This window comes from Pituophis catenifer, unplaced genomic scaffold (assembly GCF_029215685.1).
Source record: "Pituophis catenifer annectens isolate HBS135680 unplaced genomic scaffold, rPitCat1.0.hap2 SCAF_16, whole genome shotgun sequence".
In the NCBI taxonomy this organism is placed as follows: domain Eukaryota; kingdom Metazoa; phylum Chordata; class Lepidosauria; order Squamata; family Colubridae; genus Pituophis; species Pituophis catenifer.
The window spans coordinates 15,676,158-15,702,238 of record NW_027256896.1 but is presented as its reverse complement, the minus strand read 5'-3'; the positions used below and the strand labels follow the sequence as shown (position 1 = coordinate 15,702,238).

The 26,081-nt window shown below is 43.5% G+C and overlaps 1 protein-coding gene across 1 annotated transcript in view; it reads left to right on the top strand.

Annotated features, from left to right (window-relative positions):
- Positions 1-26,081, top strand: part of DNAH3 (dynein axonemal heavy chain 3) — a 93,379-nt gene that overhangs the window by 32,202 nt on the left and 35,096 nt on the right. The window contains 23 exon segments of the mRNA XM_070955392.1: positions 172-288; positions 1,242-1,253; positions 1,255-1,422; positions 2,701-2,837; positions 3,081-3,282; positions 4,407-4,499; positions 5,362-5,472; positions 6,989-7,103; positions 8,786-8,984; positions 9,534-9,642; positions 10,586-10,699; positions 11,707-11,883; positions 12,953-13,044; positions 14,640-14,859; positions 15,975-16,109; positions 16,781-16,892; positions 18,928-19,169; positions 20,787-20,887; positions 21,075-21,180; positions 22,529-22,658; positions 23,649-23,888; positions 24,926-25,029; positions 25,740-26,034. Coding sequence (XP_070811493.1) covers positions 172-288; positions 1,242-1,253; positions 1,255-1,422; positions 2,701-2,837; positions 3,081-3,282; positions 4,407-4,499; positions 5,362-5,472; positions 6,989-7,103; positions 8,786-8,984; positions 9,534-9,642; positions 10,586-10,699; positions 11,707-11,883; positions 12,953-13,044; positions 14,640-14,859; positions 15,975-16,109; positions 16,781-16,892; positions 18,928-19,169; positions 20,787-20,887; positions 21,075-21,180; positions 22,529-22,658; positions 23,649-23,888; positions 24,926-25,029; positions 25,740-26,034 — 3,331 coding nt within the window.

Genomic DNA, 26,081 nt, shown 5'->3' with positions numbered 1-26,081 from the left:
CTTCAGACATGTGGACTTCCAACTTTTGAATTCCACAGCCAACATGGCTTTTGAAGTCTGCATCTACAGGGTGATGGATCCAATAATGATATTGGGGAGTGAAAAAGGGTTTTAAGATCCTAGAAATTGAGTGTCAAAATAATTTCCCTGCAACCACCTGTTTTCTTACAGGATACCAGCATCCTTTCAGCCATTGATGACATTCAACTTTTGCTGGATGACCACATCATCAAGACGCAGACCATGTGCGGCTCTCCGTTTATCAAGCCAATCGAAGCAGAATGTCGGGTAAGAGGCCTAACAGTGGCCTGTCTCATTGATCACAATTCACCATCAGACACTAGATCAGCGATAGAATGAAGGACATGGAGTTCCAAGAAGAACTCAATAGGTTACCTCTCCACAGTAGGGACAGAATCAAGCAGGGTGTGTGGGAATCAGCAAGATATCTAAATGACCTGATCTTCCCAAAACAAAGAATAGCTTTCTTCAGAGCCAGATTAAATGTTCTCTCCTCAGCACTTCTCCAGGGTAGGTACAAGAGAACACCAATAGCAGAACAGGTATGCATATGTGGAAAAGGAGAAGTCGAAGATATCTCACATGTTTTATTGTACTGTGAGTTATACAGAGTATGTAGGTCAATATATATTCTCCCCTTACTAGAGAGATTGCCAGGGAGGACAGACGACTTTTATGTTGGCTTCCTCCTCCAAGACTCAAATCTGGCTACCACGCGGGCAGTGGCAAAATTCTGTGTCACTGCAATGTCCACAAGAAAAAAAAACGGGTTACAGAATGATAGATGTCAACTGGTGCCAATTTTATGGAGATACAGTATCTATAACAATTATTGGAAAAATACATTTACTCACATACTTATCGACTCTCCACTTGTGTAAATTAGGGAGTGACCTTAACGGTTTGAGATTATGTATTTTCATAACAGGGATGTTATTATTCATGATTAATGTCAGTGTTATTTAAAATTTATTGTATGTCTACTGCTGGTCGATGACCGTAATAAAGTTTTTATTTATTTATTATTATTATTCGCTTTAGAGGATCAAATGCTTAGACGAGTGTTTTGAATGACCGAGGGTGCAATTTTGTAAATCTGGCTAATCAAATCATAGCCATCAAACAGGAATGACTTTTATGTCTACTTTAGTCTTTTGGGTAGGGGTTAAAAATAAGCCCTTTGAGTTCTGAAACAGAATCGACTTTTTTTTTTTCCCCAGAGATGGGAAGAAAAAACTTGTCCTGATGCAGGAAATTTTGGACAACTGGTTAAAATGTCAGGCCACCTGGCTCTACTTGGAACCCATCTTCAGCTCTGAGGACATTATTGCTCAAATGCCCGAAGAAGGCCGAAAATTTGGAATAGTAGATGCATACTGGAAGGACATCATGGCCCAAGCGGTAGGGATTTGGTTTTTGCCTGCCGGTTTTGGAAATCCCCATTTCAGAATTTTGTCCAGAGCAGTGGTGAAATGTAAAATTTGTTACTACCGGTTCTGTGGGCTTGGCTTGGTGGGGACGGGGACATGTGGGGGGCATGGATTTTTGCTGCCGGTTCTCCAAACCATCCGCCGCCATCGCCATCGCATTTTAAAGCATGGAAATGCGAGTAGATAAATAGGTACCACTAGCAGTACAAAAGCATGCAAAAATGAGTAGATAAATAGGTATGACTAGCACTTCTAAAGCATGCAAATGCGAGTAGATAAATAGGTACCACTAACATTTCACCCCGGTCCAGAGCCATCCTCACACCAGCTTAATGAAAGACTTTGTGGTGGCATTCCGAAAACATATTGAACTTGGTTACTTGATTGAAGTGATTGGTTAGCTTGGTTGACTGGTTTGCTTTGCGTTTATGGCTTCTGGTATAAAGGTGGCCCATCGGTGAGACCTGCAAGATAGTTCAGAGAAGAAGCACAACCAGGAGTGCTAAGTCTTGTCCCAAAAGGGTTTTTCCAAAAGGCAACTGTCAGGCTTGGAAGCCATCTTTTGTATTAGGCCTTCAGACCTGCCATGTTTACTACTGTGGGAAACTGGGAGGGTGGAATTGTATGGAGCAGGGTGATATGTAGTCATAATAACATTCCTTTCTCAAGAAGTCAAGGACATCCTGCCCTGCACCTGGAGGGGTGTGACTGGGAGGCATCTCCAGTTGGGACCGTGCTTTGATTGGACCATGTGATGGACATGTGGATGCTGGGCAGGGGTTTGGACTTTCCTTTGGGTGGGCTGGAAACCTGGAAACGTTTCAGATTCGGGTTTTCCCAGATGTGCCAATATGACATCTCTAATAAAGTGTAACTTTGAGGAAACTCAGGCCTCCGAGTTTTCTTTCGTTGGGGGTGTTACTTGGAACCCTGACAACAACTAGATTCTCCTGGGATTTTTTTCCTTGAAAACATTTCACTTCTCATCCAAGAAGCTGCTTCAGTTCTACCAGTTGGAACTGAAGAACCCGAAGGCGCTTTTTCAAGGGGCCGCTGGATTTTCTTTGTTTTTCTTAGAAGACCTTTTGCTTCTCATCCAAGAAGCTTCTCTCATCCAAGAAGCTTCTTGGATGAGAAGGGAAACGTCTTCAAGGAAAAGCTGCCTCTTGAAAAAGCACCTTTGGGACAACCAGGACCTGGATGCCGGAGAATCTCCACAGATGTCTCTTATCTTTGTTGTGAAACGTAGGTTAAAGACACCCGAGTCCTCATTGCTACGGAACAGCCCAAGATGTTGAGCCGACTTCAAGAAGCAAATCTGTTTTTGGAAGACATCCAGAAGGGCCTGAATAATTACTTAGAAAAGAAGAGATTGTTTTTCCCAAGGTATGCCTCTTCCCAGTTGGCAGGCAAAGGCAGTTGGCACTCATTATAACCATTGGTTAGCTAAGCAGACCTTCATTCATTCATTCATTCATTCATTCATTCATTCATTCATTCATTCATTCCCTCAGGTATTGTTGTTGCCTGGGGAATTCTGGGAGTTGAAGTCCAGATGTCTTAATGGGGCTAAGATTGGAAAACACTAAAAGTAATGGGCCTGGCTCTCTGGGGATCTCTTTTGAACAGGTTCTTCTTCCTTTCAAACGATGAGCTGCTGGAGATTTTATCTGAAACCAAAGATCCTCTCCGCGTTCAGCCACACTTGAAGAAGTGCTTCGAGGGGATCGCAAAACTGGAGTTCACCGAAGCCTTGGAAATCACAGGAATGATCAGTTCAGAGAAGGAAGTTGTTCCTTTTATTAAGAAAATCTTTCCAGTTCACGCCAGGGTAATCCTTTCCTTTCCTTTCCTTTCCTTTCCTTTCCTTTCCTTTCCTTTCCTTTCCTTTCCTTTCCTTTCCTTTCCTTTCCTTTCCTTTCCCTTCCTTTCCTTTCCTTTCCTTTCCTTTCCTTTCCTTTCCCTTCCCTTCCCTTCCCTTCCCTTCTCTACCCTCCCTTTCCCTTCCCTTCCCTTCCCTTCCCTTCCCTTCCCTTCCCTTCCCTTCCCTTTCCTTTCCTTTCCTTTCCTTTCCTTTCCTTTCCTTTCCTTTCCCTTCCCTTCCCTTCCCTTCCCTTCTCTACCCTCCCTTTCCCTTCCCTTCCCTTCCCTTCCCTTCCCTTCCCTTCCCTTCCCTTCCCTTCCTTTCCTTTCCTTTCCTTTCCTTTCCTTTCCTTTCCTTTCCTTTCCTTTCCTTTCCTTTCCTTTCCTTACCTTACCTTTCCTTTCCTTTCCTTTCCTTTCCTTCTTTCTCTTTTTCCCTTTTCTTTTTCTCTTTCTCTTTCCTTCCTGTCTTTCTGTGCTTCCTTCCTTCCTTCCATGAGCCGTTGTGGCCCAGTGGTTATAATGCAGTATTGCAGGCTAATTCTGCCGACTGCCAGGAGTTCGATCCTGGCCAGCTCAAGGTTGACTCAGCCTTCCATTCTTCAGAGGTCAGTAAAATGAGGAGCCAGATTGTTGGAGGGCAATAGGCTGACTCTGTAAACCTCTTAGAGAGGGCTGTAAAACACCGTGAAGTGGTTTATAAGTGCTATTGCTATTCCTTCCTTCCTTCCTTCCTTCCTTCCTTCCTTCCTTCCTTCCTTCCTTCCTTCCTTCCTTCCTTCCCTCCCTCCCAGCTTTGGGAACTGTCCTATTTTAGATGCAAAAATTTAGACCAGCCTTTACACAACTTCAACATGGTCAAAATATGTTGAATTGGGTTTTTGTACACTTGCAAATCCTGTATAGCTGGGCAGGAGAGGTGTTTTAGGCCAGGAATCCCCAACCTTTTTGAGTCCACGGACCAGTGGTGGCACTGGTGGCAGCTTCCTTCCTATGCCCATTCCCTTTTTACCCTTATCTTATTGGTGGTGGGGGGGGGTTGTCATTGTAATTTGTCGTTGTTTGCATTTCTCTCCCTTTTTATTCTTTCAGGGCATGGTTGAGAAATGGCTATTGCAAGTGGAAGAAATGATGTTGGCTAGCATTAGGCAAGTCATGGAAAATGGCATCAAAGGGTACGATGAGGTGAGCAGCTAATCGACAAATGCTTTGAGGAGTTAACTTGGACCCACAATCCAACAAAAGGAGTCAAGATGCAGATGTGCTTACACGTGTTGGGTCCATTGTTAACAGCTGTATTTTCTAAGCTGAAACCGTTATATTTTCTGAAGCCGCTGTTCACAGCTTCTAGCTTGTACATTCATTTCAGTGGTGAAATTCAATTTTTTTTTTACTACCGGTTCTGTGGGCGTGGTTTGTTGGGCGTGGTGTGGCTTGGCAGGGGAAGGATACTGCAAAATCTCCATTCCCACCCCACTCCAGGGGAAGGATACTGCAAAATCTCTATTCCCACCCCATTCTTGGGGGAAGGATACTGCAAAATCCCCATTCCCTCCCCACTCTTGGGGAAAGATACTGCAAAATCTCCATTCCCATCCCACTCTGGGGCCAGCCAGCGGTGGCATTTGCCGGTTCTCCGAACTGCTCAAAATTTCCGCTACCGGTTCTCCAGAACCCGTCAGAACCTGCTGGATTTCACCCCTGATTCGTTTGTATATTGATATATCAGATTTTTTAAAAATTGCTTTAGAGTCACATAATAGATTGGGAAAGAAAGCTGGACTTTTCACTTTAAAAGGTCCCATTTGGACCAAAGGGAACTCTTGAGATTTTGAGAGACACTGGGGATAGGAAAATGCTGAAAAATTGCTGGTCTATTGTTTAGGTTTTTTAAAAAAAATGTTTTAAAAAAGAGAAGAAGAAAGTCCATTTTAGGGCTTACCGACTGTTTTAACAAGTGCTTTTCTGACTCCAGATGTTTGATGCTTCGTAGCTGTAGCTGGAAAAGGTGCAAATATTTTTTCTTGTGTGTGTGTATTTCTTTTAGGTTCCTCGAAAAGCTTGGGTGCTACAGTGGCCAGGACAAGTTGTTATTTGTGTATCTTCAATCTTCTGGACCAAAGAAGTATCAGAAGCCATAAAGGAAAACTCTTTGCCTGTAATTTCACACATACCCTTTAAATTTCCAGATATAGCAACTTTTCTCAGTCTTCCAGATAGGTTGGAACTACAACTCCCAGAAATCCCTAGCTTTTGCTTGGTGATGGCTGGTATGCAGAGATTGTACCAGACTGCACAATATTAATGCTGTTCCTATCTAGATATAAAATATTCAGATTTGGGTAGTCCTTGACTTATGACCTGTTGCTTAGTGACCGTTCAGAGTTATGAACCCCCCCTCCCACCAATGCATCTTAAAGATAAAGGTTCCCCTCGCACATATGTGCTAGTCATTCCCGACTCTAGGGGGCGGTGCTCATCTCTGTTTCAAAGCCGAAGAGCCAGCGCTGTCCGAAGACATCTCTGTGGTCATGTGGCTGGCATGACTCAATGCCAAAGGCGCACGGAACGCTGTTACCTTCCCACCAAACGTGGTCCCTATTTTTCTACTTGCATTTTTTTTTGACGTGCTTTCGAACTGCTATGTTGGCAGAAGCTGGGACAAGTCACGGGAGCTCACCCCGTTATGCGGCACTAGGGATTCGAACCGCCGAACTGCCGACTTTTGATCGACGAGCTCAGCGTCTTAAGCCACTGAGCCACCACGTCCCTCCAAAGCATCTTACTTTACTTTTAATGATAAAACCATAAAAGGGAGCCTGGATAGCTCAACAGACAGAAGCTCTGTAATTTAACACCAGCTGTCTGCAATTAAAGTAAGATCGAATCTTGCCAGGCTCAAGGTTGACTCAGCCTTCCATCCTTTCTAAGGTAGGTAAATTAAGGACCCAGTTTGTGGGGGCAATAAGCTGACTTTGTATAAATATACAAAAGAATGAAGGCTATTGCTTAACGCACTGTAAGCTGCCCTGAGTCTCCGGAGAAGGACGGCATATAAATCAAATTAAAAAAAAAAAAGATGATTGAGTTCTGCTCTATGCAGGCATTCCTCGACTTACGACCACAATGACGACCAACGTTTCCATTGCTAAGCAAGGTCATTGTTAAGTGAGTCATACTCAATTTTCAGACCCTTTTTTTTTTTTTGCCAAGACTGTTCATTGGATCACTGCAATTAAGCGAGCCCCAGGCTCATTAAGCAAATCTGGTTTCTCCCACTGGCTTTGCTTGTCAGAAGGTTGCAAATGGTGGTCACGCAGCCCAGGATGTTGCAACTGTTGGAAATAGATGCCGGTTTGCCAAGGACCCAAATTTGGATGTCACAACCATGGCGATGCCGTGATGGTCGTAAATACAAGTACCAGTCAAAAGTTGCATAAGTTGTAACTTCGAACGGTTCACCAAACAAATGGCTTTAAGTCAAGGGTTGCCTGTATGTGATTTTTTTTTTAAAAAAAATGTAACTCCTTTTCAAAATAGGAGAAAAAAAAATACCCCAATCTTTTGACCTCTTTTGGGAATTTCTGGGGGGCCATTTATTTTCATCCCTGACTTATGCTGACAGCTCCTGTGAGGAGGAGGCCCAGCCTCATGGCTGTGTCTCTCTGCTTCAGGAATTTTTGGAGAAAAGCAACAGGCAGATTGGGGAGATCGTGGAACTGGTGAGAGGAAAGCTGTCGAGTGGAGCTCGGTTGACCCTGGGTGCCCTTACGGTCATTGATGTGCATGGTAAGTTCCAATGGGCAGGATGAAACAGATGTTGAAATATGGATTGTCTTAAGAGGGGTGGACGGAAGAGCAAGGAACGTTATGGATGGGAAGGTAAAGGTAAAGGTAAAGGTTTCCTGTCATGTTCGGTTCTAGTGTTCATCTCCGTTTCTTAGGTGAGGGAGCCAACGTTGCCCGAAGACCCTTCTGTGGTCATGTGGCCAGCATGACTATGTGCTGAGGCGCATGGAACATTGTTACTTTCCCACTGAAGTGGTACCTATTTATCAACTTGCATTTGCATGCTTTCAAATTGCTAGTGGTATCTATTTATCTACTTGCATTTGCATGCTTTCGAACTGCTAGGTGGGTGGGAGCTGGAGCCAGGAACAGGAGCTCACCCCATCACGCAGCACTCAGGTCTCGAACATGAGCTGTCAACTTTCCAGCTGACAAGCTCAGCATCTTTAACCACCAAACCATCACACTCTTGGATGGGAAGTGACTAAATTGCAGATCTCTGATACAAGTCAACTTACAGCTGCAACTGGGAACAGAATTTGTGTTGCTAAGCAAGGCTTTTGACTGAGTCATGGCCAATTTTACGATCTTTTTGGCCACAGTTGTTAAGTTAGTCACCGCGATTGTTAATGAATCACTGCAGCTGTTAAGTGAATCCGGCTTTCCCCACTGACTTATAAGTAGAGCCCCAAAGAACACAACTGCACTGTAGTTTAAGCACAACAGATGAATATTGATTGGTTGCAATACCGTATTTTTCGGAGTATAAGACACCTTATAGGGGGTGAAAATTTAGGTGCATCTTATACACCAAATGTAGCCCCGCCCACCCACTGGCCCCCATCCTTTGGCCTCTGCCTCGCAGCAGTTATCTCATTGCAAGCAAACAGCAAGAAAAAACAGCTCCTTTCAGCTTCAGCACAGCCTAATTAGCACAAATTAATTGGATCAGCCTCCCGACTCTCAACTGATTTGCTCTCCGCTGTTTTGCGCAGGGCTCTGCTGCTTTCTGCAAAGAGGTAAATTGCTGGGAGCAGATTTTTTTTTTCCCCTTGTGCTAATCAAGCTATGCTGAAAATGAAAATGAAAGTAAAGCAGGGTGTTTGCTGTTTGCTGCAACGAGGCAAAATTGCTCAGAGACAGAGGCAGATTTCTTTTTCTTCTTTTCCTCACCAAAAAAAGTAGGTGCGTCTTATACTCCGGTGCGTCTTATACTCCGAAAAATACGGTAAGTCTTTTTCTACACCTAGCAACCAAGTAGCTAGATTTTCTTCATGAGCCACAACTGAACCCAGCCCAATGTCAGCGCTTCAACGCTGGCATAGAGAGCAGAGGAGAGAGAGAGATAAGCTCTGAACTTTTGCCTGCTAAATCCCTTTGAAGTCGGGTTGTCGTGGAAATGAGGAGGGGGGGGGACATTCCTGGGAAATGACGAGACAAGAAGTCTGAAGAATGACTTGGAAGATAGCCAATGAGAAGCAGAGATTTGGGGATCGGAAAGGGAGGGATGGGGGCCAAAAGGTCAGTCTTGTCCGCATCGAGTCATGATCCGGTGGCTGTGCTCAATTAAAGAAAAGATTTCCTTAAAGATTGGCAGTTTGGAAATTCATTTATTTGAGATAGCATCGAAGTCTGACACCCAAAATATTTTACTTCTACCAAGTAACATTTTTCTTCTGCAGCACGCGACGTGGTGGCAAAATTGTCTGAAGACCGAGTTTCAGATCTGAATGATTTCCAGTGGATTTCTCAACTGCGGTACTACTGGGAAAACAGAGATGTCATGGTTCGAATGATCACAACCGAAGCCAAGTATGGCTATGAATACCTGGGTAACTCATTGCGTTTGGTGATAACTCCGCTGACCGACCGATGCTACAGGTAAAATTCCTCCCCAGTTTTTAAATCTTCAAGAAAATATTTACAGATCAAGGGTAGCCGAGGCATTGATTTGATGGAGGGTGTAGAATCACAGCAGGAAGCAAAATTGTAGTTTTTGAGTTCAAGCAGTGACATTTAGATTACTCGTGGAATTTGTTTCTTGGATAAAAGTGTATTCATTTAGTCCCCTACCCAATAGAATTTATTTCCTCGGTAATTAGAAGATGATATGGGAGAGTCAAGGAGGCCCTTTAATCCCCTTTACAATGTAAATTATGTTTGTTGCACCATGAACTAAATATCAATCATAATTTGTGTGATGACATCCCTCGCGCCCCCTGACACCAATGACTGAATTCACACGTTACACTAAGCTTAGGTTGAAGACGGCATAACAGCCCGATTCACATGTAATATAGCACCATAAATCATGCACAATGATTGGGATAACATGTCGGGGTATGTGTATGTGAAGAGAGCATGAGGGTGGGTCTCTGTATAGTTATGTATCAATTGATTTCCCTTTATAATCTCATTTCTATGTCGTAGGACCTTAATGGGAGCTTTGAAACTAAATCTAGGAGGAGCTCCCGAAGGACCAGCTGGTACTGGGAAAACAGAAACCACTAAGGATCTTGCCAAAGCTTTGGCTAAGCAGGTACCAAAGGAATCAGGAATCTCCTTTCTCCTTCTCTCTTGTCTCTTCTCTCTCTTCTCCTTCTCCTTCTCCTCTCTTTCTCTTTTCTCTTCCTCCTTTTCCTCTCTTTCTCCTGCTTCTCCTTCTCCTTCTCCTCTCTTTTCTTTTCTTCGCCTCCTTTTCCTCTCTCTCTTCTTCTTCTTCTTCTTCTTCTCCTTATCCTCTTCTCTTTTCTCCTCCTCGTTCGCTTCTTTTTCTCTTCTTTCTCCTCTTTCCATCTTCCTCCTCTTCCTCCTCCTCCTCTTTCTCCTCCTCCTCCTCCTCTCTCTTTTTTCCTCCTCTTCCCTCTCTCTCTCTCTCTTTCTCTCTCTCTCTCTTCTCCTTCTCTCTTCTGCTTTTCCTCTCTCCCTTCTCTTTCTTCCCCTTTTCCTCTCTTTTCTTTTCTCCTCCTTTTCCTCTCTCCTCCTTCTTCTCTCCTTCTCCTCTCTTTTCTTCTCCTCCTTCTCCCCTCTCTCTTCTCCTTCTCCTTCTCCTCTCTTTTCTTTTATCCTCCTCCTTTTCCTCTCTCTCTTCTCCTTCTGCTTCTCCTCTTTTCTCTTTTCTCCTCCTCGTTCGCTTCCTTTTATCTTCCTCCTCCTCCTTTTCATCTTCCTCCTCCTCCTGCTCCTTGTGTCATAGGGAAAAATAGCCATTGGATGTATGAGTTTATGTGTACCCAATATTTGTGAGATGTAACAGAACTTTGCAATGAATAACTGAATGGGTTTCCTCTTTTGTCTTCCTGTGAATCAAGAGGATGCTTGCTTTAGACATTTTGATAAACCTCTCTCTGGGTTTGGGTTTGGGTTTACGGAGAATTTTTGTACCTGTAAAAGTTGCCGAGATTTGAAGAGTGTTGCCTTGATCAGCTTGCTGGGGAAGAGTGGGAACATACAATGAAAATATGTGTTGTTATGTGTTTTAGTGTGTCGTCTTCAACTGCTCAGACGGTCTTGATTACAAAGCGATGGGCAAATTCTTTAAAGGACTGGCACAGGCTGGGGCTTGGGCCTGCTTTGATGAGTTCAACAGAATCGAGGTAATTGATGTTCGTCCATCGTTTTTGAAGAGGACCTTGACATCTAATGGGTTGTGGGCTGTTCCGGTGTGTCCGCAGGTGGCTAGTAAGATCTAGTAAGGCACGGAATATTCTGCCACATGTCGGGCAGACAATGTGTGGCACCTGTCAGCATTGCAACGCTGGCATAGAGAGAGAGCAGAGGAGAGCGAAAGATAAACTCTGAAACTTTTGCCTGATAAATCCCTTTGAAGCCTGGTTGTCGTGGAGATGAGGGGAGGGGGCACATTCCTGGGAAATGACGAGGAGAAGAAGTCTGAAGAATGACTTGGAAGACAGCCAATGAGAAGCAGAGATTTGGGGATCGGAAAGGGAGGGATTGGGAGGCAAAAGGTCAGTCTTGTCCGCGCGGAGTCATGATCCGGTGGCTGAGCTCAATTAAAGAAAGATTTCCTTAAAGATTGGCAGTTTGGAAATTCATTTAATTTTGAGATAGCTCCGCAGTCTGACAGCACCATTGTTGCAGCATTTCCAGCTCTGGCTTTGCGGAGTGCTCGCTTCTCTTGTGCTATGGTTGTCCTTGTGTCTTCAAATGTCTGGCAGCCTTGATGGATCAACGTGCGTCATGTTGATCGATCTTGTGCCAGGGTTTCCCATGAGGCAGTGTCGATATCCAGGGACTTGAGAGGCTTTCAGCATGTCTTTGTATCGCTTCCTTTGTCCCCTGTGCGAACGCTTTCCTTGAGACAGCTCACCATAGAGGAGCTGTTTAGGGATGCGGTGGTCTGGCATCCTTGCAACATGGCTTGCCCAGCGTGTCTAACCCTAATTATGTCTAACATAAATAGCTCTTGTTGTCTTAAACCCTTTGACACAAAAGTCTCTTTTGGGCTACTTTACGATTTGTGGACTTCAACTCCCAGAATCCCTCAGCCATGCTGAAAGTCCACAAGTTCTAGATCACACTCTTATTGTATGGATTTTTATACTGGTTGAAACCTAAAGCTTTTATATCCTGATTTTCATAGGTTGAAGTGCTCTCTGTGGTCGCACAACAGATCCTCAGTATTCAACAGGCTATTATTCGCAAGCTCCGGACGTTTCTCTTCGAAGGCACGGAAATTTCCCTTAATCCAACTTGTGCAGTATTCATCACCATGAATCCCGGTTATGCTGGCCGAGCTGAACTTCCGGATAACCTCAAGGTGAACCATGGTCTTCCCTGAGGAAGTTAAGAAACCATGATTGGAGTAAACAAACAGAATTCGGAAAACCAAAGAGGAAGGAAGAGTTAGTTATAACCATTTCAGGACCTTGGATAGCTCCTACGAAAGGAGCTATCCAAGTTCTCACTAGAGCTTGTTCTCACTAGTCTGATACTCTCACCAACTTTTAAGATATGTAGGTTTCAACTCCTAGAATTCCCTAAGCAGCATGAAGAATACATTCTGCAGACAGGCTGCCTGGCATTTTCCTTTTAATATCTTATTTCTCCAGAGATTTTTGATAGTTGAGTGAAGCAGGGACTCACTGTAGAGCTTGTACTGAAATCCTCAAACCTCCCAGCCAATATATCTACAGCTACAATCATAGAGGGACGCGGTGGCTCAGTGGCTAAGACGCTGAGCTTGTCGATCGAAAGGTCAGCAGCTCAACGGTTCGAATCCCTAGTGAATAGAATAACAGAGTTGGAAGGGACATTGGAGGTCTTCTAGTCCAACCCCCTGCCCAGGCAGGAAACCCTACAACATTTCAGACAAAAAGTGCCTTGTGACGGGGTGAGCTCCCGTGACTTGTCCCAGCTTCTGCCAACCTAGCAGTTCAAAAGCATGTAAAAAATGCAAATAGAAAAATAGGGACCACCTTTGGTGGGAAGGGAACAGCGTTCCGTGCGCCTTTGGTGTTGAATCATGCCGGCCACATGACCACGGAGACGTCTTCGGACAGCGCTGGCTCTTCGGCTTTGAAACGGAGATGAGCACCGCCCCCTAGAGTTGGGAACGACTAGCACATATGTGCGAGGGGAACCTTTACCTAGAATCATAGAGTCATAGAATCCTAGGGCTGGAAGGGACCTTGGAGGTCTGCTAGTCTGACCCCCTGCTCAAGACAGGAGCCTTATACCATCCAGGCAAATGATTGCCCAATCTATTAGTGAATACGTACTAGGACAAAATGCTGAAGGAATCCATTGCAGGATTCATAAGGAAAAATTTGGGAATTCTCTCCTTTATATTCTCTTCAGGATATGCTGTTATTTATTTATTTTTAAAGGCTTTATTCCGAACAGTAGCCATGATGGTCCCAGATTATGCTTTGATTGGTGAAATTTCACTTTATTCGATGGGATTTCTTGATTCCAGAAGGTAGGTAAAGCTGCATTTTTACAAAGTAAAGCTATTGCTTTTTTTTTTTTTTTTTTATTAAGACACATTTTCATACTCTTTTTTCCCCCCTCTTCTTATACACAAAAATCCCATCCAGGGATCTAAAATTTTAGAATCTTGTCAAAAATACTTAGATTATTATTTTGTGTCTTCAGAGTTGCTTTCAAGTTTCTTCTTTCTAGCTACCATGGTCAATAACACTATCTTTTTTTTTTTTTGATGAATGAAATGTTAAAATACCAAACAGTGTGATTAATTTCTTATTTTTAATTGGAGGCTAACGTAATAATCAATTCCAGTCATTAGAACTGTAGTCAGTGTCATCCCATTAATAAGAAGAAAAATTGGTCATTTATGTTGTTCTCCTGTTTATAAATGATCCAGGAACGTTCTATCCATTTTAGGCCTTTGTTATTTTTTTCCTAATATTTTATCATTGTAAAGTTTCTAAACCACTATTTCATATTTATATACCTGTTTTTATTGCGCATTAACGCTTTTTGCTGTGTTAAATTTTACAAATAAGGAAATAAATGTAGTGATAGATGTAATGTCAGGGAGGAGAGATCAGGTCCACATGTAAAGATCCAGATTAAACTGATTTATTTCTAAAAGTCTATGCACAGGAATCTTCTCAACTAGTGGTTGGTGCTTGCTTAGAATTATCATATTTTTCGTAGTATAAGACTTACTTTTTCTCCCCCTAAAAGAGGGTGAAAATTTGGGTGCGTCTTATACACCGAATGTAGCCAATAACGCGAGGCACAGAGGCAGCCGTGGTCTGTGGCAATCCCTGCAGCGTGGAACAGCTGAGTGTGGGTATTCCAGGAGGCTGATCCACCCGCCAATCAGCTGCTTGTGATGAATCAGGCTGAAATAATGGGCTGAAGCTGACATGACTGTTTGCTGTTTGCTATTTGCTGCAAGGACTCAGAGTTTGCAGCAGCAATCACATCCAGAAAGCATACACAAGTAACTGATTCAGCAGGATTCAATAGTTTCTCTTTATATATAATATAACAGCTGAAGTAAATATACAATACCAAAAGCAGGTTTTCCGAAGCAAAAAACAAGCAGAGGAGAGGAGTTTCACTTTCAGTTTTGAGCAGCAGACTAGTTTAGACTAGTTCAGCACAGACTCGGAGCTGCAGACCTAAGCCACACCCAGGCTCCTTGCTGTCTCTTTCCTTGTTGCTTACACAGCAAATACTGTTTCAGTTTCCAAACAGCCCTCAACCCTCTCAAACACTGACAGGATGCTAGCCAGATGAATACCGATGGATGCTGGTAGGCAGAGACAGATTTTTTTTTTCTTATTTTCCTCCCCAAAAACTAAGGTGCATCTTATACTCTGGAGCATTTTATACTCTGAAAAATACGGTAGAAAAGGGTCAGTAGAATTCAAAGGAAGATGGATTTAGTTTGCTTGTGAGTACGCAGGGATTCTAGACTGAAACCTCTTTGACTCTTCCCCCAGGTTCTGCCACTCATTCTCCTGCATATAGATATTTACCCTTCTTCCTCTGCTTGATATTTTGGCTTCAGGAATGAGAACATCTTCTTATCTTTTGCAGCCTTGCACAGAAAATTGTTGCCACTTACCGCCTTTGCTCTGAACAGCTGTCCTCACAACATCATTATGATTATGGGATGCGAGCGGTCAAATCCGTCCTGACAGCAGCAGGAAACTTGAAACTAAAATATCCTATAGAAAATGAAAGTGTTTTGCTGCTCAGAGCTCTGTTGGATGTTAACTTAGCTAAATTTTTGGCTCAAGATGTTCCTTTGTTTCAGGTAAGATCATTATCCGGATGTCAGTAACACATATTTCTTCGGTATAAAACAGGGATTGTGAAATGATTAGGAAACATCGAAAGCAATGTAGATTTTTAACCTGTGGAGTAGTATTTATTTATTTGTATCCCGCCTTTATTATCTTTACAAATAACTCAAGGCAGCGAACGTATCCAACACGCCTTCCTCCTCCTATTTTCCCCACAACAACCCTGTGAGGTGGGTTGGGCTGAGAGAGAAGGACAGGCCCAAAGTCACCCAATTGGATTTCATGTCTAAAGTAGGACTAGAACTCACCGTCTCCTGGTGATTGGCCCAAAGTCACCCAACCGGCTTTCATGTCTAAAGTGGGACTAGAACTCACCGTCTCCTGGTGATGGGCCCAAAGTCACCCAGTGGCTTTCATGCCTAAAGTAGGACTAGAACTCACATTCTCCTGGTGATAGGCCCAAAGTCACCCAGTGGCTTTCATGCCTAAAGTGGGACTAGAACTCACATTCTCCTGGTGATGGGCCCAAAATCACCCAACCGGCTTTCATGTCTAAAGTGGGACTAGAACTCACCGTCTCCTGGTGATGGGCCCAAAGTCACCCAGTGGCTTTCATGCCTAAAGTAGGACTAGAACTCACATTCTCCTGGTGATCGGCCCAAAATCACCCAGTGGCTTTCATGTCTAAAGTGTGACTAGAACTCACCATCTCCTGGTGATTGGTCCAAAGTTACTCAGTGGCTTTCATGCCTAAGGCGGGACTAGAACTCGCCAGCTCCTGGTTTCTAGCCTGGCGCCTTCACCACGAGGCCAAACTGACTCTCTCTATATATATTTCAATATACATTATTAAAATGACAAAACTTTGAGGAAGTTAATAGTTCTAAAACTTCTTCAGATGTTTGGCTTCCTAATTCTCTGCAGTAGCCCTACTTATTTAACTTTCTTAAATCTATCTGAAAATGCAGAACAGGAAGAGATATATTTATTTATTAATTGAATTTCTATGCTTCCTGACTCCTGGCCATTTGCCAAATTTGGTACAAAACCTTGAAAATATACATATAACTGTTCCTGGAAGTTCCGTTTTTCCAGACCTCCTTTTTTTTCTCCTTCTCTTTCACAGGGAATCATATCTGATTTGTTTCCTGGAATTGTCCTTCCGCAACCTGATTATGTCCTCTTCATCCAGGCACTGAATCAGAATATTGAGAAAATGAATCTTCAACCGGTTCCCTGGTTTATTGGGAAAATTATTCAGGTTTCTTTCATTTTTCTCTCCCTTTTTAAAAAATATTTACTGCCAGCAAAGCAACGTGCTGGAGGTCAGTATCCACATTGCTAATTTAATCCGGTTAACTAAAGCATCGAATCCAGTGTTTCTCAACTTTAGCAACTTTAAGATGAGTGGACTTCAACTCCCAGATTTTCCCAGCCAGCATGGAATTCTGGGAGTTGAAGTCCACTGATCTTAAAATTGCCAAGGTTGCAAAACAAAGCTTCTAAAGACATGCATCTAGAAATCTGGAACACTAATAGCAAACATAAGCACATTATTGATAGGATTTGGGAATTGTAGGAAATCGATATAAAACTCTTGGTTAACATCAAAGAGGTTCTGGCACAGTTAAAAACTCCTTGGATATCCTATCAAGGTTTAAAATCATCATCTTCTTTTAATGACCCCATAATCCCTTTTGGCGTAGGGTGGGGTCTGGGCAACTGAACGGAGCTGAATGTTTACTGGCCGGATGCCTTTCCTGTCGCCAATGTAGAATGTTTTTCAGCGGATATATTCTCAGTGTGCCTAGAGAGAGAAATATCTGCTACTACCTAGGATCGAACTCACAGCCTCCTGATTGCTCCACCTCTAGGTCAGCATACCACTCATCAAGGTTTAAAATAATGCCTTTTATTTACTTCGCGTTACAGATTTACGAGATGATGATGGTGCGTCACGGCTTCATGATTGTGGGCGAACCAATGGGTGGCAAAACCTTTGCGTATAAAGTGCTCGCTGCCGCCCTCGGGGATTTGAGCCAAGGTGAGAGATCAAATGAACGACACCCCGCTTTGCGTTCACACAGAAAATAAGATTCCCCTTGGGGAAACAGCTACAAAGGGAAAAAGTCACCAAATAACAGGAACTTGCTAACCAGCCCTTCCATCACAAAATCAGACCGTATGTCGTCTTTTAATGACCCCGTAACCCCTCCAGAGTGGAATCAGGGCAACTAAATGGAGCTGAATTGTTTACTGGCTGGATGCCCTTCCTGTTGCCAATGTGGAATTTTTGCAGCAGATCTATTCTCATTGTGCCCAGAGAGAGAAATATCAGCCTCTACCTAGGATTGAACTCACAGCCTCCTGATTGTGAGGCGAGAGCTCCACCTCTAGGCCACTGCACCACTCAAATAAGAGTCCTCCACTCCTCTGCTCACAATATTTATTTATTTATTTGTTTGTTTATTTATTTATTGGTTCAATTTATATGCCGCCCTTCTCCAGAGACTCAGGGCGGCTTACAATGCGTTAAGCAATAGCCTTCATACTTTTGTATATACCTGCTTAGTAGGGCTTTCGGACCCCCCCAAGCGGTGTTCTTTTTTATACAAAGTCAACTTATTGCCCCCACAATCCGGGTCCTCATCTGGGTCCTCATTTTACCTAGCTCGAAAGGATGGAAGGCTGAGTCAATCTTGAGCCTGGTGAGATTTGAACTTGCAGTAATTGCAGGCAGCTGGTGTTACTTAACAGCACTTTTAGTCTGCTGCGCCACCAAGGCAATAGAATACCTTATGCCACCAGGCTTGAAATTTGGGGCTTGGACAACCTAGAACTACGCCGCCTTCGGTCTGACTGAAGCGTAGTACACAAAATTATCTGCTACAACGTCCTACCTGTCAATGACTTCTTCAGCTTCAACCGCAATAATACACGAGCACACAATAGATACAAACTCAAGGTAAACCGCTCCAAACTCGATTCCAGAAAATACGACTTCAGCAACAGAGTGGTCAATGCCTGGAATGCTCTACCTGACTCTGTGGTTTCTTCCCCAAACCCCCAAAACTTTAACCTTAGACTGTCTACCGTTGACCTCACCCCATTCCTAAGAGGTCTCTAAGGGGCATGCATAAGTGCACCAGTGTGCCTTCCATCCCTGTCCTACTGTCCCCATTTATTCGTATCCTTATCCTGTGTTCATATCCATATTTATACTTATATCTGTTATCTCTTACATGTTTGAATCAATCAATTAATCAATCAATCAATCCAATCTGGTTTTTGTTGTTGTTTTTTTAAAAGAAGGAAACAGCACCAATTAAACAGTTTCAAGAAATCCCTTCCCCTTATACTAAATAGGTGTTTCTCAACCTTGGCGACTTTAAGCTGTGTGGACTTCAATTTCCAGAATTCCCCAGCCAGCATGAGTTGAAGTCCACTTACCTTAAAGTTGCCAAGGTTGAGAGAAACACCGACTTAGCTAAAGGGAAGGGATTTCTTGCAACTGTTCTGTGGAGTTGCAGTCCACTTCAGAGGCGGTATTCAGCAGGTTCTGACCAGTTCTGGAGAACCGGTAGCGGAAATTTTGAGTAGTTTGGAGAATCGGTAAATACCACCTCTGACTGGCCCTGCCCCCATCTATTCTCTGCCTCCCGAGTCCCAGCTGATCGGGAGGAAATGGGGATTTTGCAGTAACCTTCCCCTGGAGTGGGGAGGGAATGGAGATTTTACAGTATCCTTCCCCTGGAGTGCAGTGGGAATGGAGATTTTACAGTATCCTTCCCCCTGGAGTGCGGTGGGAATGGAGATTTTACAGTATCCTTCCCCCTGGAGTGGGGAGAGAATGGAGATTTTACAGTATCCTTCCCCTGCCACACCCACCAAGCCATGCCACGCCCACCAAGCCCCGCCCACCGAACTGGTAGTAAAAAAAAATTGAAATCCCACCACTGGTCCACTTAAAGTTACCAAGGTTCAGAAACCCTGATTGAAAATATACTTTTCTCTCCCTCTCTCTCTCTCTTTCTCCCTCTCCCTCCCTCCTATCTGTCTGTCTGTCTGTCTGTCTTTAGAACCATCAATGGAAGAGGTTGCTGTAGAATACAAAATTATCAACCCGAAAGCGATCACCATGGGGCAACTGTACGGCTGTTTTGATCCCGTTAGCCACGAATGGACAGACGGCGTTCTTGCAAACACTTTCAGAGAGCAGGCCTCCTCCACCAACGAGGACCGAAAGTGGATTATTTTTGACGGGCCGGTTGATGCCGTTTGGATCGAAAATATGAACACCGTCTTAGATGATAACAAGAAGGTAATTGGCATTTTTTCTCCACCCCCCCCTCCCCAGCGCTGACATAAGCCTCTAGGTTGCATTGTCTAATTCGGCTGAATAACTGAAAGTGCTTTTTAGAAGCCAATAAACTAATTTGATTTAAAGCAAAAAGCACTTAGCGTGCGCTGTTCAGCTATTTTTTCAAATAGATAATTAGGGAAACTTTGACGCTGTTTCCCCACTAAAACATCTCGAAGTAGTGAACCACTTTATTAAATGGACTTTTAAAAAATTGAGGGTATGCACATACACACACACAGTGACAACACACACACACACAAACACAAATAGACACGTATGCACAGAAACGGCACTTCCGGAAAGTGAATTTGAAACTAATTTTGGATAGATATAATGGATTTATATAGATGAAAATGTTAAATTTGAGGTAAAATTGGTTTTTCCTTAAGTTTTGAATTCCTTTTTTATCTTCTTTTTTTTTTCTTTTTTTGTTTATTTATAAAAGATGTAATGGAAATTGTGAATTGAGCTTGTGAAAGGAATGTAAGCGTGGTAACCATCTATGACCGGATCGAGATTTTTGCTCTTGGAAGTTATGTTTTTATGTTTAAATTTGAAAAAATAAATAACAAATATTTACCAAAAAAAAAAAGAAAAAGAAACGGCACTTCCAGTTATGGGCAAAACTGGGCCATAGCAAGCGATGGGGTTCGACTTACAACCACAATTGGGAATAGAATCTCCTTTGCTAAGCAAGACAGTTGCTAAGTGAGTCACGCCTGATTTTATGGCCTTTTTCGCCACAGTTGTTAAGCGAACCGCAGCAGTTGTTAACGTATCGTGTGGTCGTTAAGCGAATCCGGCTCCTCCCCATTGACTTTCCTTGTCAGCTCGGAAGGTCGCAAATGGTGATCATGTGACCCTAGGATGTTGCAACTGTCAGAAATACATGCCAGTTGCCAAGCCCCCACGTTTTGGTCACATGACCATGAGGATGCTGCAAGAGTTGTAAATTTAAGGCCTGGTCATAAGTCCCACTTTTCAACGCTATGGTAACTTTGAACGGTCACTAAATGAATGGTTGTAAGTCGAGGACTATCTGTATGGACTCGACTTTTTAAAAAATAATGATTCTAAGAGCCAGGAAAATGAAAAACGAATTTGTAAGCATGAAGGTTTCTGTTGCAGAATTCTTGCTGCTGGGGTAATCTTCACCAGGGACAATTAATTGAAATAGTGAATGACATGGGCCAGCTAAAACAGAAGAGGCACGATGGCTCAGTGGTTAAAGTCACTGGGTTTGTCAGCTGGAAGAACGACAGCCTGGGTTCGAGACCCGAGCGCTGTGTGACGGGGTGAACTCCCATCCCTTTCCCAGCTCCTGCCAACCTAGCAGTTCGAAAGCATGCAAATGCGAGTAGATTAATAGGTACCACTTCGGTGGGAAAGTAACAGCATTCTGTGCACCTCAGTGTATCCCGGCCACATGACCACAGAAAATGCCTTTGCACAACTCCAAAGACAGGGGAAAACCTTTACCTATAGCTACAGCAGACATATTTGAGTGACCCAGAGTTCTGTTGCAAACTCTCCTGCACACCAGACTGAAGTCGTTTTCTTCTATTTCCCTTGAAGTTGTGCTTGATGAGCGGGGAGATCATTCAAATGAGCGCACAAATGAGCCTCATCTTTGAGCCCGAAGATCTTGAACAAGCTTCCCCAGCAACGGTTAGCAGGTAAATCTGGCCGGCTGAATTCTTAGGGTTAGAATCATAGGCATTGGAAGGGACCTTGGAGGTCTTCTAGTCCAACCCTCTGTCCACGGCAGGAGATCTTGGACAAACAGCCCCCAAGCTTTTCTTGAAGGCCTTATTTCTTTGAACTAGCAAATCTGTGCAGCTCAATTCTCTTCATTTCTTCAAGGTGTGGCATGATTTATATGGAGCCTCACCAGTTGGGTTGGAAACCTTTGAAAGATTCTTATATGAACATGCTGCCTTCAAATCTACAAGACGTGCACATAGAATTGGTAGGCCAGTTTTCATTTTATTTTCATGCTCGCTATTTGAATATTGATGGGGAAGGGGGGAATTTAAATTTAAGGGCCGTTCAGGTGTATCCTATTAGGTTTATTTGTATTGATTCGTGTCCGGATTCCTTGAGAGCAGTGGTGGGATTCAGCCTGTTCGCATCTATTCGGTAGAACCGGTTGTTAACTTTCTAAGCAGTTCGGAGAATTGGTTGTTAAAAGAAATCTTATTTTGGTTTTCTTCAACTTTATAAGGCTAATCCTGTAAGGAAGGCAGGAAGGAAACATTCTGGTGGTGTTTCTAGCCTAATCTTTATTGCCTTGCTTATAGAAACTGCCTCTCTGGTTAACCCTTACTACATTGTAACAGTAAGGTGAAGTGCCCATTGACATGAATGATATTGAGTTGGCCACACCCACAGGGTCACATGACCACCGAGCCACGCCTACCCAGCTGGTCATTAGGGCAGAGAACCGATTGTTAAATTATTTGAATCCCACCACTGCTTGAGAGTCACTTGCTGAGTTCCCAGGATTACTTGGGAACTATGGAAACGATCGCTTCTTGTGTAAACCATGCCAATAATTTGCAGACTTTTCAATAACCGGTTTGAGAAGTGAGTGCAAGGTGCATGTAATGTTAGAACCTTTCTAAAGCTTTAATGGAAAGTTTTCAACACTACACTACCGTGCAATTTTTGTGACAGTGGGACGTTGTAATAAAATGATTTAAAAACGCCTGAAGTGTCACAAGATTGTGGGTTTAGTTAGGCGAGGGATCTCAACAGGTATAGCTCCAAAGCCATTTGAAACTTTGTCACATCTGTAAAGTCTAAATCAGGGATGTCAAACTCGATTTCATTGAGGGCCACATCAGGGTTGTGTTTGACTTCCGGGGGCTGGGGTGAGCGTGGCCGGGGTGGGCATGGCCAGCTCGACATCACTCGTGTTTCACACGGGTTTCCTGTGGTGGCCCGAGAGCTCTGCCAGAAAAAATGGAGCTGTGTATGGCCCTCCCGAGCTCCGTTTTCAACGGCAGAAGCACCACGGGCTAGTTCTTTGCTGTTTCCAGGGCGGCCCTACGGGCCAGATCTAAGTACCCCGTGGGCCAAATCTGGCCCCCGGGCCTTGAGTTTGACACTCCTGGTCTAAGTTAACATTAAATCTAGACCGGTTTCTTATGCTAATCCAACCTTACACCTCAGATCTCATCAATCTCTGCCAGTATGGCTGCCGTGCAGGATTCTTCTCGTCCTTCTGCCGGCTGCGGAAGGGATCTGTCACTTATTCAGTGTAAAAGGGACGTGTCCTGTGATTCGGTTAATCTCTCAAGCGGTTTGCTTTTCAGGTTGACGACCTTTTTATGTGGCTCGTTCAGCCGTCGCTGGAATTTATTCGCCACCATTGCAAAACCTTGGTTCAGACCTCTCCTATCCATCTGACCCATACCATGATAACATTGTTTGATTCTTTGCTTGGTAAGGCGTAGTTTGTGCTTTGCGGCAACATGAAACTTGTTTTGTTTTGTTTTGTTATTTTTTTATTCCTTTATTATTTATTTTATTTTATTTATCTTATTTTATCTTATTTTATTTTATTATTTTATTTTATTCCTTTATTCCTTATTTTATTTTATTTATCTGATTTTATTTTATTTTATTATTTTATTTTATTTTATTATTTTATTTTATTTTATTTTATTTTATTATTTTATTTTATTATTTTATTCCTTATTTTATTTTATTTTATTTTATTTATCTTATCTTATTTTATTTATCTTATTTTATTTTATTTTTTAGTATTTCATCTATTACTTATTTATTTATATCCTGCCATTATTACTTTTACAAATAACTCAAAACAGCAAACATATCCAACACACTTTCCTCTTCCTATTTTCCCCATAACAATGATCTGTGAGATGGCTGAGAGAGAGAGAGAGCAAATGGCCCCAGCTGGCTTTCATGCTAAAAGTGGGACTAGAACTCACTGTCTCCTAGTGGTTGGCCCCAAATCACCCAGCTGACTTTCATGCCTACGGTGGGACTAGAACTCCTGGTGATTGGGCCAAAGTCACCCCAGATGTCTTTCATAGCTAAGGCAGGATGAGAACCCACCATCCCGTGGTGATTGGCCCAAGGTTACCCAGCTGGCTTTCATGCCTAAGGTGGGACTGGAACTCACTGTCACCTAGTTTCTAGCCTGCTGCCTTCACCAGTAGACCAAACTGTCTAATTGTATGACAGCTTTGAAAGCAAGATGTGCCACAAAAGGATGCTGCGTTGGTCTTTGGGACCCTAACATGCTAAGGCAGTGTTTCTCGACCTTGGTAACTTTTAAGATATGTCGACTTCAACTCCCAGAATTCCCCCTGCCAGAAATGGGGATCTGTGTATGCTGGAAACATGTGACTTTCCTTGTCTCCCACTTTGCTGTTTTTGGTCCATCTTGTCTTCTTTTGTGTGTAGATGAAATCAGGAATTCCAATGAGGAGGAACCAGGAGAGGCCATGTCCAGCCAACAGATAACTTTGTGGCTGCAAGGCCTCTTCCTCTTCTCTCTGGTGTGGACCATCGGGAGCACGTTGAATGCCGAAGGACGGAAGAAGTTTGACCATTTTTACCGAAACCTTTTGATGGGCATGGATGATGAGAACCCTCGCCCCAAAAGCGTGAAGCTGACCAAAACCAACCTCTTTCCAGAAAGAGGTGTGTCTAGGAAACCCATTATTTTAAAAAAGGGATTTAGTTGGAAAAGACATCATCCACTTTTCAAAGTGGGAAGGATGGTAGTTCAGAATAACAGAGTTGGAAGGGGCCTTGGAGCAGGGATGAAATGCTACCGGTTCGGACTGGTTCAGCTGAACCGGTAGTGATGGCGGGGGTTGGTTTGGGGAACCGGTAGTGATGGCAGCGTGAGGCTCCGCCCACGTGCCTGGTCGTCGTTACTTCCTGGTTTTAACCAGGAAGTAACCCTGTTTTTTACCCTTTGTGCATGCGCAGAAGGGTTTGCATATACGCAGAGGGTCTGTTTTCAGCCTCCGAGGGGTGGGGAAGGCTATTTTCACCCTCCCCAGGCTCCTAGAAAGGTTCTGGAGCCTGGGGAGGGCAAAAAAAACGGGCCTTCCGGTCCCACCGGAAGGTGGCAAATGGCTGTTTCAGGCCTCCGGAGGGCCTCCGGGGGGTGGGGAAGGCCATTTTCACCCTGCCCAGGCTCCTAGAAAGGCTCTGGAGCCTGGGGAGAGCAAAAAATGGGATTTGATTTAAATAAAGTCGATTTAAATCACGATTTAAACCATGATTTAAATCACTAGTAAAAAGGCTTGATTTAAATCAATTCCATTTAAATCATAAATTTTAAAGAGCAACTGTCACCTCTGTCCCGCAGCAGCTCCTCCTCTGACCCACTGTTGACTTAACGACAGTCCCAATATTGCAGAATATACAGCCTCATGCTCCATAACTAAGCTCCATTTCATGCTGAATAAACTAAATTATTAATGTATCTTAAATAGAAAACTCTTTGGATAGATTTTTACTCCAAAAGCATTTTATTAAAATAAATTTGATAAAAATTAAAAAAAAAATCCAATTTAAATTTTTAAAGTCCAATTTAAATTTAAAATATCCGATTTTTTTTTAAATCATCGATTTTTATCCACCCTATCCACACGTGATAACATTCAATGTCACTTTGCTGTTTTGACAAGCTTCTTAAAGACTTTTTATCCTTCTTTTGCAATCAGGGTCTGTGTATGACTTTTATTTTCATAAACAAGCCAGTGGACAGTGGAACATGTGGATAGAATACATCACGAAGGAGGAGCAAGCAATTGCCGCCGGTGCAAAGGTGAAACGGTTGTGCTTGTTTGTCAGCATGATCGGGAAATACTTATCATTTGATATTTATTTAAGTAATTAATGCATTTCGCTCCTCATCCAGAAAGCTTCCCAGTATCATCCCCTTTTAACGACCCCATAATCCCTTGCCAGGTGAAGTCTGGGCAACTGAATGGAGCTGAGTGTTTACTGGCCGGATGCCCTTCTGTCGCCAGTGCGGAGTTTTTTTTCAGCAGATACATTCTCAGTGTGCCCAGAGAGAAAAATATCTGCCTCTACCTAGGATTGAACTCACAGCCTCCTGATTGTGAGGCAAGAGCTCCACCTCTAGGCCACCACAAAACAGGCCTACCGGAAGTTTGGACCCGTTTCTGGCCTCCAGAGGGCCTCCGGAGCCTGGGGAGGCTGTTTTCACCCTCCTGGAGGCTCAAGGAAAGCCTCTAGAGCCTGGGGAGGGCAAAAACGCCCCCTCACCGTGGTGCAGGATGCTGACTAGACCACGCCCACCATGGCCACACCTACCCAGCAACCGGGCAGAGAACCCCTTGCTAAAATTTTTGAAGCCCACCCCTGGCTTAATTGTGGTTTATTGAATAAGCCACAGGTGAAATATTTGTAGCTTTGCAATGCGTGAGGCCAACTAAGTTCTGAGAACTTTGCTTTGGAATTAGATGACAAATGTGGGAGAATTTTCTCCTGAGTCCTCTCTCATCATCATAGGTCTCCGAACTGATCATCCCCACCACAGAAACTGCCCGGCAGAACTTTTTCCTCAAAACCTACGTGGAGCACGAGATCCCCCTGCTGTTCGTGGGAGCCACCGGGACGGGGAAATCGGCCATCACCAACAGCTTCCTGATCCAGCTTCCCAAGGCCAAATACGTCCCAAACGTCATCAACTTCTCTGCCAGGACCTCCGCCAATCAAACCCAGGATATTATCATGTCGAAGCTGGACAGAAGGCGGAAAGGGCTTTTTGGTCCCACCATAGGGAAAAAAGCGATCGTCTTCGTAGGTGAGAGAAGACGCTTTCTCTTTTGGGTTGTTTTCTTTCAGATTTGG